Below are 12,580 nucleotides of genomic sequence, written 5' to 3' on the forward strand. Positions count from 1 at the left end.
ACTACAGCTAGGTATGCCCCCCTCCCCCCAGACTCATATATTTGAACAAGCCTACAGGGGCCAGGGAATGGAATGTGGTGGTTTGAATATCCTTGGCCCAAGGAGTGGCATTGTTAGGAGATGTGACCTTGTTGGAGGAAGTGTGTCACTGTGGGGGATGGGCTTTAAGAGCTTCCCCCTAGCTACCTGAGGATGACAGTCTTTCCTGGAGGCTTTCAGATCAAGATGGAGAACTCTTAGCTCCTTCTGAACCATGCCTGCCTGCACACTGCCATGCTCCTGCTATGATTATAATATACTGGACCTCTGAAAGTGTACATCAACCCCAATTAAATGCTGTCTTTTATAAGAATTGCCTTGGTCATGGTGTTGCTTCACAGCAATGGAAACACTGACTAATACAGAAGTTTATGGCCAGATTATGAGTAACTTCATGCTGTTTATTGGAATTTGAATTGATATTCTCTGGCTTTGACAATACATGATTTTGAAGAAGAGATGGACAATTTGTGATGTTTTATTGAAATGCTTAGGAGAAGCATCTTAGAGTCACTAGAGTTATGGCCCTGCGATCAAGAAGTGAGTACAAACCCTAAATTAATCTGCCAGCCAAGTGCTCATAGCTGTTCAGTTAAACTAGCCGAGTCTGGCTCCTTATCTGCCAGTTGCCTCGGATGTTGTAGGCATAAACTGGCACCAGCATTACTTGGCACAATGCTATCAATAATGCTAGTGTCTAATCCTGATTTTGGGACTAGTTTGAGAGCCTTTGGGATGTAGAAGCTAATTTAGCTATGACTATTGCTGAATTATTTTGTAGACGATTAGAAGTTTCCTGAGGCCAACTTGCTTATGCCATGTCTCATAAGAAGCACCATGACTAGTGACCTGGAGGGAATGTTCAGGAAGCCTCCCTTGACTTTACTCTCTGTTTGTTTGTTTGTTTTGGTTTTTCAAGACAGAGTTTCTCTGTGTTGCCCTGGCTATCCTGGAACTTGACTTGTAGACCAGGCTGGCCGTGAATTCAGAGATCTACCTGCCTCTGTCTCTCTAGTGCTGGGATTAAAGATGAGTGCCACCACTGCCCAGCTTCACTTTTAATTGTGCCTACTGAGAACACTTTTGTCTCTAATCAATAACTTCTGTAGCTGGTTTTATTTAGGAGTTAGAAATGGAATCAAGATACCTTCAAAAGTGCCTGGGGACATGCCTTACTCAAGGTCTCACGGAAGTTGCAAGAGTTCGCCCATTGGATCCAATTGAATTTTTAGCCTTGTGGATTTATAAGCACAAGGAAAACGTGAACATGGAGCTAATGGTAAATATGGATCTCCTTTTAAGAAATGAGAAAAGCATGACAATTGGTTCTTCTTGTCTATATTTCTATGTTCAATCTGTTTTTCTATTACAATATATAAAAATAGAGAGGGGAGAAAACTGAAAGAAAGCTTGTTTTGAATTGAAATATTTTCTTCTCTGTGTTGTCTTTTTCCATTGTATTTAAATATGTCAAATATGTTGACATATTTATCTGCACAGGTTTTCTTTTTCTGCTTTTTCATTTATATTTATGGGTATAATCTTAATTCTGTGTTCTTTGTTCAGCTAAAACCTAAAACTCCCCCAAATCATTGCATAGTTTCCAAATGAATAGACCATCATTTGCTTAATCTGCTTTCTAGTGCTTGTAATTGAGATGCTTCTGAGACTGAATTTACAGATTGTTGGATCTCTAATTGTGTGCTGTTACTTTTTTACCAATTGCTAGAGACAGAGAGAAATGATTGCATTGGAGCATGAGAGAGAATTAGCCATGATGGAGCAGGAAATGCTGGAGCGACTCAAAGCAGAAGAACTCTTGTTTCAGCAGGTCAGACAAGAGGGCAGATGTGGCTGAAGGGAACATCACCCTTGGTGTGTGCACCCCATATCCTGAAATACCGACTGTCTCTGGCCACTTAGACATGACTCTCTAGTATCCCCATTTTTTCTCTTTAGAAAAGGCTATATAGCATGAGATAATAGGACAACCCAGAGAATATGTTGTGGTGAAAGCCAAGGGTTCAGTGAAGCCAAGGGACAGTAGTCAAGGGCCCCACTGCTGAGCTGGTGTCCATTCCAAGGCCAGATATTTTGTCTAGGAAGAGTGGATAGGGTGGAGCACAGAAGGTAAGGAGGGAGATGGTGAGTGAGCATAACGCTTTCATGGAGCTTGTGAGGGAAAGAGCAATGGGTTTTATTTTGATTTTATTTAGGAATACAATGATTGACATTAAAGAATAGAAAAAATAGTCTAGAGCCTTCTGTCCACAGGAATAAGAGAAAATGGGTCTGGAAAACAAGCGGATGAGTGCTTCTTATTGTAGTTTAGAGACAGAGAATGGGTGGTCTCTGTATAGGTGGGTGTATCAGCTGGTGACAAGTCGAAAGCAGCCTGCATGTTACTGTCTCTTTACAAAGTAAGGACCAACCATGAACACACACGAAGAATGAAGTGATGAGGTCAGAGGGATGAAAAGAATGGTGAAGGCCTGAAGTAATACTGTAGAAGATGGAAGACTTTTTTTTTTTTTGTTTTTTGAGACAGGGTTTCTCTGTGTAGCCCTGGCTGTCCAGGAACTTACTCTGTAGACCAGGCTGGCCTTGAACTCAGAAATCCGCCTGCCTCTGCCTCCCAGGTGCTGGGATTAAAGGCGTGTGACACCACTGCTCGGCTGTGTTGAACATTTTTAATCCGAAAAAAATTCCTAAACATGAAACTTTTTGTGTGCTTGCATGATGTTAAAAAGTGGGAAATTAAAAAAAAAAAAAGCTAACCCTTTGGTTTGTTGAACCCAAAGCACTTCATTTGCCAGGCATGTGGATTGTATGGTGGTAAGACCAGTCTAAGCAAAGAAGCAAAAAGGAGTGCTAGAGCTAAGGTTTAGCTATTGATCTGCTGTAAGTGCCGTATGATTTCAACGCTTGTAATTCCTCAGCAGCAGTTGGCATTCCAGTTGGAGTTGGAAATGCAACAAAAAGAGAAACAGAAGACAGAAGATATCAAGACAGGGCAAGAAAAATCAAGTAAGGTAATCTGAAGCTTTGTTACATGTCTGCTTATTAGAAGCTTCTAGACTCTTCAGGCTGTTTCTTCCAGCCATGTCAGCAGAAAGACTATAGGATGAGGAACCCAGACACCCCACTTCCCATCAGCTGTGGGATCAAGCCTCAGCCTTTCTGTCTGCTCTCCTGTTTTATGACAGTGGTTGCAGCACAGGACCATAGGCATCACACAGGAAGTGAGTACAGTCACGTGAGTGCCTTTCTGCCAATGGTTTTGTCAGGACACGCCTGGTGTTAATTACTGTGGCTGATTTGAAGGTACTTGATAGATGAGATAGCCATATGTCACTTTTCTTCATGTTACATTTATCAAAAAATCATTTACATCTAAAAAAATCTGTTCTCATATTGATTTTCATGTCTCTTATGAAAATAAATAATGAAGTGAGTGAATTTTTAAAAACACTTATTTTCATTGGTAATAATTCCTGATATCCTGAAAATGTGTACCATATAGGCCAGACTTCTGAATGACTGTCTATGGCTCCTGTCTTCCCTATCCAACTGAAACGTTCTTTATTGAACCCTCAATTAACACTGAAATCAGAAGCAAATTTTATTAAATGTATTAGATATGTTTATTAAAACATTAAATGAAAAAAAATCCCCATCATTTGAAACACTTTTTGTTTGTTTACCTTTTTTGAGATAGAGTTTCTCTGGGTAGCCCTGGCTGTCCTGGAATTCACTCTGTAAACTAGGATGACCCGGTACTCAGAGATCTCACAGATCATGCTTCTGCCTCCTGAGTGCTGAGATTAAAGGTGTGGCAAACATTTCTTAAAAACACATAGGGTGGTGAATTGAATAAAACAAGTGAGATATTGAAGGATCAATTCAAATATCTTCATAGTTTTAATGTCTAGTGGCTAGTCTGTTAGCTTGGACAACAGGAGCTTTTTTGGGGTATGTGCATAAGCTTACACATATACTAACACACCAGCGGCTCCAAGTATCAAGCCTGTGTGACTAGAGCCAACACAACTTTATTACTTTGTGTTCACATTGGCTTAATGCACTCATCTCCACCTTGGAAACACTTAACCACTGCTCAGAGTCCTTTCATGTCCCTTGTTCGGGCCTATAGACACACAACATAAACTATCATTCTAAATGTATGAGGACTCCTGAGTTAAAGAGAACCCAGTCAGGGATGCTTGCCTCAGACTTGTGGGAGCAAGAGTAAAAAGCTAAAAGAAATGTCTTCCCTGCTGTACTCTGAGGTTGATTTTAGCGTCTCTCCTGATGCTCTGGTTTATGGCAAAGGATGAGGAACTTGGAATGTGTTGGGTTCCTGAGAGTCACATGTTGAAGCCCCCACCACTGCAGAGGAATGGATTCATTTTCTGGTTTAGTTAAAAGAACTGGGAGAAAGGTTAGTGTCAAATAGCCATCTTTATGGTTGAGGGCGTTGCTCTTGTAAGTATATAAACAGCTTGGGGCTACTGTGTAGATACAAGGTGATAACTTCCTAGGAAAGCCAGGTGTAGTGGTCCACACTTTTGATCCTAGCATGGAGTGAGACAGAGGAATCTCTGTGAGTTCAATGCCAGCCTGGTTCACATAGCAAGTTCCAGGACAGCCAGGACAGCCAGGACTACATAGAGAAATTCCATCTCAAAAGAGATCAAAAGTAAACAAATAAAAAGTTCCTAGAAAAAATGCAATCATCATTGCAAAATAGTACCGCATATATCACTATAATTAGGATTGCCATACTTGGGGCTGGAGAGATGGGTCAGTGGTTAAGAGCACTGACTGTTCTTCCAAAGGTTCTGAGTTCAATTCCCAGCAACCACATGGTGGCTCACAACCATCTCCAATGTGATCTGACGCCCTCTTCTGGTGTGTCTGAAGACAACTACAGTGTACTCATATACATGAAATAGATAAAAAAAGGATTGCCATATTTATAGTCACAAATTGAGTAATCTTTCAACTGCCAAAATGCCTTAACCTAGCACAAGTCATGTGACCTGGCTGAAGGCCATAGTGATGAAAAGAAGGATGCCATAGTAGGTTGGCTTGGTTAGAAGAAAGCTTTCTCATCTAGAAGTGATCTTTCATGCTGGGCAAACATTTCCACTAAAGATATGAGTTGCTAAGGACTTATGGAGACCACTTGGGCATGGCACAGTAGCTTGGACAAGGTTGATTCAATTTAGAAATATGCATTCTGTTATTCCTTTATATAAAACCCAACTTCAAGTTCTCCTTAAAAACCTTATTCTAAGGTGTTATTTTAATATTGTCACTTTTCATAGTTGCAAGAATATTTGCTTCAGTTTTAATGTTTCAGCCCATCTTTAAAGTTCATAACATTTATTAAGTCTTAGAAAATTTTTTACAATGTATCTTTTTTATACATTTCCCTTCTATTTTTAAGATTATAATGTAATTACATAATTTCTCTATTTTCTTTCCTCCCACCAAGCCCTCTCATATACTTCTCCTTATTTTCTTTCAAATCATTGCCTTTTCTCATTAATTATTTCTCAATAATTAATTAATTGTTATTAATAATTTCCCATTATTCCCATATATTCCTAAATAGAACCTGCTCTGTCTGTATAATGTAACTTTTGTATATGTTTTCAGGGCTGAAATTTGGCATTGGATAACTAATTAGTGTGCTTTTCTCTGGGGAAGACTATTTTTCCTACTTTCAGTATTCCTTAGTTGCCTGTAGTTCTTTGTGTAGGGTTAAGATCTCATCGACTCCCCTGTCCCATTTGGCTATTGTTGTCCTTCTTCACTTTGTGTTTATCCAGTCATGGCTGTGAGACTTCATGTATGTAGCTTCTGACATTACTAGGAGACACAGTCTGATAGCAAACTCCTTTATCCTCTGGTTATTACTATCTTTTTGCCCCTCATCCATGTTCTCTGAGCCTTAGGTGCATAAGTTATTTTGTAGATATATTTATTGGAACTGGACTCTTCAATTCTCCATTTTAATTTAATGAAGCTTATATATTAATTTTATTTTAATGCGGTTTCAGTTTAATTTAATGTGGTTTTCTGTAACAGTCTCTGTTGCTTAGAGAGTTTAATGAGTTTCTTTAGATGAACCCAAACATTGTTGGTTAGATCTTAAGTCCAGTTAGAGAGCTCTTGGTTACTGCTGTATGTGTATATGTGTCACTACTGGATCATTTGAGTTATCCCGCCATGGTGGCCATTGTGGTTCATGGGCATCATAGCTATTGCTTCTTTCCTTTGAAAGCTTGCATGGTACCTTCTGGTACCATAAAAACTGGTCCCCAGGATAAAGGGTATTCAGGTCTCTTTCAGCCCAAGACTGTGTGTCTGAAGGGCATGGTATCCTCAGGAATTGAGATTTACCTTCCACCTCTTGTCCTGCCATTTAAAATTTTTTTTTATTTAATTACAAATGGTTTCTCCTATTAGTAATAAATTAAACTGTAATTCACTGTTTTGTGTGCATTGTGTTTTGATGAGTCCTCAGAAAGTGATATTGCTTTTGCTGTTCGACGGATCATAGCACTTTATAAAAATAAAACTAAAAAACCAAACGTAGAATGGAAATGAACAGTATTCAATGTTTTCTTGACTTTATGCAGGACATGATGAGCATGGAGAGCACGGCTAGGGGTGAGGAGGCCATGCAGTCAGAGGTGAGAGGGAAGACCTACTGTGTGTCATGTGATAGCACTGCTAGAGGTGAGGAGGCCATGTAGTCAGAGGTGAGAGGGAAGACCTACTGTGTGTCATGTGATAGCACTGCTAGAGGTGAGGAGGCCATGTAGTCAGAGGTGAGAGGGAAGACCTACTGTGTGTCGTGGGAAGTGAACACATACCTTAGAACAAACACCTTATTTTTTGTATCAGTGGTATCTTAGTTAGGGTTTTACTTTTGTGAACAGACACCATGACCAAGGCAACTCTTATAAGGATAACATTTAATTGGGGCCAGCTTACAGGTTCTGTGGTTCAGTCCATTATCAAGGCAGGAACATGGCAGTATCCAGGCAGGCACAGTGCAGGAGGAACTGAGAGCTCTATATCTTCATCTGTAGGCTGCTAGCAGAACACTGGCTTCCAGGAGTTAGGATGAAGGTCTTAAAGCCCACCCCCACAATATCACACCTACTCCAACAAGGACACACCTTCCAGTAGTGCCACTCCCTGAGCCAAGCATATACAAACCATCACAAGTGGCTAAAGTTTTAATAAGGGCACTGTCTATACCAGGATGGGCATAGTGGAATACACATGTGATTGCAGTGCCTGAGGCTAGAAAGTTGTGATTACTTCCAGGCATGCCTAAAGCTCTGTAGTGAGACCTTTCCTCAATAAAACAAAAGCAAAACCAAAAACCGTATGAACAGTCCAGATGGATATTTTAGTGATGTCACAGGTGTGCATGCGGTGCTTTGAAACAAATCTCAAAGTGAATACAATTAGGACATTCTGTATGTATTGATATATTTTAAAGCTACAATGTCCTGTTATGTTGCCCATAGAATTGCTTACAAATTATGTATTTTATTTATTTATTTTTTCTTTTGTTTTTTCGAGACAGGGTTTCTCTGTATAGCTCTGGCTGTCCTGGAACTCATTCTGTAGACCAGGCTGGCCTTGAACTCAGAAATCTGCCTGCCTCTGCCTCCCAAGTGGTAGGATTAAAGGCATGTGCCACCACCGCCCGGCCACAAATTATGTATTTTAAAATTCCACATGGATTTAAAAAAATTTTTAATGCTTCTTACTAGAATTTTTACACCATTAGCAGGCGGTGGTAGATGTGAATTCTACCAATTAAAAGTGTTGAGTCCGAATGCTTAATTCAGAAATTTTATTTCAAAATTGAAAGAAAAGGGACCTGTTTATTTTGAAGCCATGTGAAAGTAGAAACTGAATTTTATGACTGTAGGAATCGATGGACTCGGGCAAAACCCTAGCAGAAATCAGCGATCGTTATGGGGCACCTAATCTGAGCCGAGTGGAAGAGTTAGATGAGCCGATGTTATCTGATGTAAGTATCATGATATCTCAGGACAGATTGTTTTTCATGTTGATAAAGTCTAGAATGTATGAGATTTGTTGGCAAGTAATAGTTTTCATTTATGCAAAAGAGACAAAAAGTGCAGGTGCTAACCAAATTCTTTTTTTAAAAAAAAATCTTTATTTTATGTGTATGGATATTTTGCCAGCATGTATGTTTGTCTGTGTACCGTATACATGCAGTGCCACTGGAGGCCAGAAGATGGTACCAGACCCCCTGGGAGAAGGTTGTCTAGGTACAGGGATTCAAATCCAAGACCTCTCCAACAGCCAGTGCTCTTAACTGCTGAGCCACTTCCCCAGCCCCGCTAACTAAATTCTTAACTGGTGTTCTGCCTGTGAAGGAGGCACCATTGGCATATCTGTGTCTATTTACATGTAGAGTTCCATATCTATCTATACTTCTAAAAATATATAATCATCTGTATCTACATATTTTACAGTTAGATTTTGAAAACATCAATACCTCTTAGAAATACATGTGTAAGGGAGTTGGAGGGAGGGTAATGGGTGGAATGTAAACAAATAAAATAATAATAATAAAAAACTACCAAGGTCACAAAAAAGAAACAAGGGGGGGGAAAGAAAAAGAAATACAGGTGTAAAATAATTTTGTGAAATATGCAATCCTTAAATTCGATAGAGAAAGAACCATTTTGGTTCTCTGACACAAACTCTGCAAACACATAAGTAGTTTAGCGTGAATAAGTGTTTTTATAGCATGTAAGTGCACATGTTCATTTACCAAACATACTGTGATGTCCACGTCAGGCATTGTGCCAGATGTAGTGGGGAATAAGGTAGTTTGTACTTGCTGGAATTTCCTGTTTAGAGGAGAAGCACAATCTGAATAGCATTAGGTGCTCATCACGAGAATGATCAGGAAATCTACTATCCAAACCAGTGTGGTTTATGGCTGAAAGAAAGGTCTATGAATAACTGAGTCAGATCAGCAGGGGATCTGTCCTGCCAGGAGCACATTGTACTGTCTTATCTTGGTTGTCAATTTGACATACCTGGAATTGAATTTGAGTTTCATATTAGCCTGTGGGTGGGTATTTTGTTGAATGCTAATTAATGTAGGAGAGCTACTGTGGGCTTGGGCTGAATAAGAAATAAGGAAAGTGAGAAGCAGTGGTCTTGTTAGGGTCTAGAATTGCTGAAGGAAGACTTCAGGCTCAAATAGTATGTTTATTCTGCAGAAATAACTAGCATGTGAAGATCAACCATTCTAGCATGTGGGGGTCAACCATTCATCAAAATGGTGACCCTGGAGGAGCTCCTGGCCCCTTTTAAAGCAGGGCTAGAGGAATTTTCCAGAAGGATCAGGTAATCTCTAACGTGATTGGTAGGGGCCAAAGTGGTGACATGAAAAGAATTTTGATTGACTACTATGTTAGTTTTTTTATGTTTGCTGAGACCTTAGAGAGTGGGTTAGCTAATCTAAAATTTCATTGGTGGGTGAAGGTAATGCTAAGTGGGTCGGTTTCTGATTGGCTTGTGCCAGGTGGTCTGTGGTCTGCATTTCTATGTCATGAATGTTTAGCCACAGGATGAGATTCCCAAACCATACAAGGCTGCCAAGCATATATAGCCAATTCTGAGATAATTCCCCATTCTTGTGGTTATCTCCAGGCTGTTCTTTGGATGGGGGATTTTATGAAGCTGGTGGCTTATGACCTAGTTTTTGAGACAGATACTGTTACTCAGTGGTAGGGAAAGGGAATTCTGAGGAAGGATTACAGGCAGAAAACACAAGCAGGCTATAAAGACCCAGGTAGGAGAGAGTAAAGAGCAATGACCAGGAGACAGAAGGGGCCAGACCCTGAAAGGACTTGTAATTCCTACTCAGGGCTTCTGGTATTTACCTGAAAACAGTGCATGGAAACCTATGTTGTCAGAGATGTACTTTGGAAAGATCATGTGTCAGCTATAGTATGGGAGGAGAAAGGGGAAGAAAGACCTAAATGAACTACGGGAGGAGTACGGCGAACGTGCAGAGTAAGAAGGCCTGCAGGTTTGTGTAGGAACCACTGGGTGTTGAAATAGTTAATAGTACCTATTGGAAGTAGAAGAAAAAGCTGTTTTCAAGAGCTATTAAGAAAGCTGGTCTAGAAGCACTTGGTGATAGACAGCAGGGAGCTAGAACCAATACATAATTCGTTCCCTTTGAGCCCATGGGGCATTGGGAAGGGGCTATAAGAGACCAGGCAAGGAGACTTAGAACTAGAGATAGCAAGAAGCTGCCAAAGAGCCCAGTGTTCCAGCTTGGTGTTACAGAGCTGGGAGAGGGGTGGGACTTAAAGGCAGGGAGGTAGAAAAGCCAGATCGCATGTTGGTGTGGGGCAATGGACCTTGCCAGGAAATTTGGTAAGGTAGAACAGGTCTGAGTCCCTGGAAACTCGGGGTATACACCCATTTGAGACAGTAGGTAGCTCCCTGCCAGATTCCTGGCCTGGAACATGTGCCACACTTCCCACATAAGGAAACGTGATCTGTGATTATGTAGGCCCAGAACAGAGTTCTCCCTGCTAATGAGATACCTAGAGGCCCTGAGGGTTTAGCCAATAAGCTCCACTTCCCAGACATCCCTCCCTGTAAAATGTATTTAGTTCCTGGCCCACCCCGAGAAGTTGGTATGCATTCATTTTCCATGATGAACAACCAATAAACAGTTCGGAACAAAGGACTGTCTCTTTCATCTACCACCGCCATGGGGAGCGTGGAGAAGGCCTTCGCCTACAAAGCTGCGCCTCCTATGTCTCCTGTAGAAGGCCACACAACTACCTCCAAGCTAAGAACAATCACTGCTGAGCTAAGCTGGAGCTCCCAGCCCTGGCCTCAGGCTAGACATCATCCTCAGCCCATGAGCCCCCAATGGTCCTGGCCTCGTTGCAGGCCAGTAGATCCCTGAGCCTTCCTTCCTGACTCCTCTGTGTGGCACTCTAGTGATGACTAGATGTCTTGGGGAGGGGGTCAGGGAATATCATCTTAGGTTTCCCATATCTCAGACTGCGTTTTCCTACCCCCAGAACGGTGTCTCGGTGCTTCCTTGAAGCCTGGCGGCAGCACAATTATAACCAGAATAGACTTAAGTTTGGTTCAAGAGATGGGGGAGAGGGAGCCGAGAAGGAAACCAGCCTTTCTCCCCGAGCAGCTGAGCTGTGAGTGTTATCATTGGATGAGTTGGTGGACATAAGAAAAGGAAGTAGGGGGGCTGGAGAGATGGCTCAGCGGTTAAGAACACAGACTGCTCTTCCAGAGGTCCTGAGTTCAAATCCCAGCAACCACATGGTGGCTCACAACCATCCGTAATGAGATTGGATGCCCTCTTCTGGTGTGTCTGAAGACAGCTACAGTGTACTCATCAATAAAATAAATAAATAAATATTTAAAAAGAAAAGGAAGTAGGGCTTTTGCACAGGGAGATGTTGAATTTCAGGTGATAATGAGATGTACACATGACCCCAAACCACTTTATGTATGGTATAGCTCTGGTAGGGACAGGAGGGCCATACAGAAGATTCAAATTCAGTAGCCAAGGGTATGTGTGGTAACTGAGATAGGAGAGGAAGCACAGTACTGAGGAGAGCACAGTGTGTGAAGGCCTGAGCTCTAGCTAGAAAGAAATCATTAGGAATTCCAGACTCTTAAAGGCCAAGGCTCATAATCAACAGGACAAGGCTTCTGTTCCCAATAGGGGGTGGCTCTGGAAAGGAAGTGCCTCCCAAGAAGGATGAGAAAGGAGTGAATAAGACATTGTTTAGGAACATCATTTATGATTATAAACTACTTTGGTACTCTTTGATATTACCTGAAACTCAAACAGCTACCTTTATAGGCTCACACTGATGTTATTTAAGCTTGATTTTCTTTGTCTTGTGTCTTTTCATTGTAGTAAACTTTATTTACCTTGTTTTTTGCTTTTAGGTTGCATTAAACATTGATCAAGATCTGTAGGACCAACCAACTGAAAAGAAATATTATCTACCTGTTTCAAACTTCAAGTCACAAGGGCCCTAATATGTATTTTTCTTCTTCCAAATTTGAACCCTACTCCCCTCCCTCCACCCAGTAACTTTATAAACAGGATTCAACTGTATCCTTAAAATAAAGTTCAGATATCACAATACAAATTGGTTACTTGTGATACATTGACGAAGTATGACAGAATTTATTGAAGCAACAAAAAGAGGCAAGAGATGAGCCAAAAGAATGTAATCTCTACAAGAACAAGATTGCTTGGAAGGAAAGTTCTAGAAACTACTACCATACAAAGGCTGGAGGTCTCAAGAGTTTCTACAACTTATGGCTTCTCCTTTGAGATTGAACTGCAAAGCATTTTCCAGATTACTGGCAGGTAAAGCCTCTTAGAACATTTAATCAAACCCCCATGATGTAGGCAGAATTGGAGGGAGTCTTTTCCCCATTGCTTTGGAGGTGTGTG

The 12,580-nt window shown here is 41.0% G+C and overlaps 1 protein-coding gene across 3 annotated transcripts; it reads left to right on the forward strand.

Annotated features, from left to right (window-relative positions):
• Positions 1-1,171: 1,171 nt before the first annotated feature.
• Positions 1,172-12,194, forward strand: Dydc1 (DPY30 domain containing 1). 3 transcript variants are annotated; one of them, XR_003713720.1, is made up of 7 exons: positions 1,172-1,318; positions 1,769-1,870; positions 2,982-3,071; positions 6,690-6,743; positions 8,003-8,104; positions 11,166-11,297; positions 12,064-12,104. XR_003713720.1 is itself a non-coding variant. In XM_028785109.1 (6 exons), the coding sequence occupies exons 1-6, from the start codon at positions 1,172-1,174 to the stop codon at positions 12,091-12,093; spliced, it is 528 nt and encodes a 175-aa protein (XP_028640942.1). In that variant the 3' UTR covers positions 12,094-12,194. The 3 variants fall into 3 exon arrangements, 2 of the variants coding, with proteins under 2 accessions (XP_028640942.1, XP_028640941.1); XM_028785109.1 differs by lacking the exon at positions 11,166-11,297 and having other exon boundaries at positions 2,979-3,071; positions 12,064-12,194; XM_028785108.1 differs by lacking the exon at positions 11,166-11,297 and having other exon boundaries at positions 12,064-12,194.
• Positions 12,195-12,580: the final 386 nt, after the last annotated feature.

The sequence above is a fragment of the Grammomys surdaster genome, unplaced genomic scaffold, assembly GCF_004785775.1.
Source record: "Grammomys surdaster isolate TR1022 unplaced genomic scaffold, NIH_TR_1.0 125114, whole genome shotgun sequence".
NCBI classification, from domain to species: domain Eukaryota; kingdom Metazoa; phylum Chordata; class Mammalia; order Rodentia; family Muridae; genus Grammomys; species Grammomys surdaster.

Coding starts and splice junctions, on each gene's coding strand:
- Dydc1 (XM_028785109.1), top strand. CDS start 1,172: ATGGAATCAAGATACCTTCAAAAGTGCCTGGGGACATGCCTTACTCAA. Junction 1,319..1,768: donor ACGTGAACATGGAGCTAATG/GTAAATATGGAT, acceptor ACCAATTGCTAG/AGACAGAGAGAAATGATTGC. Junction 1,871..2,978: donor AAGAACTCTTGTTTCAGCAG/GTCAGACAAGAG, acceptor GTAATTCCTCAG/CAGCAGTTGGCATTCCAGTT.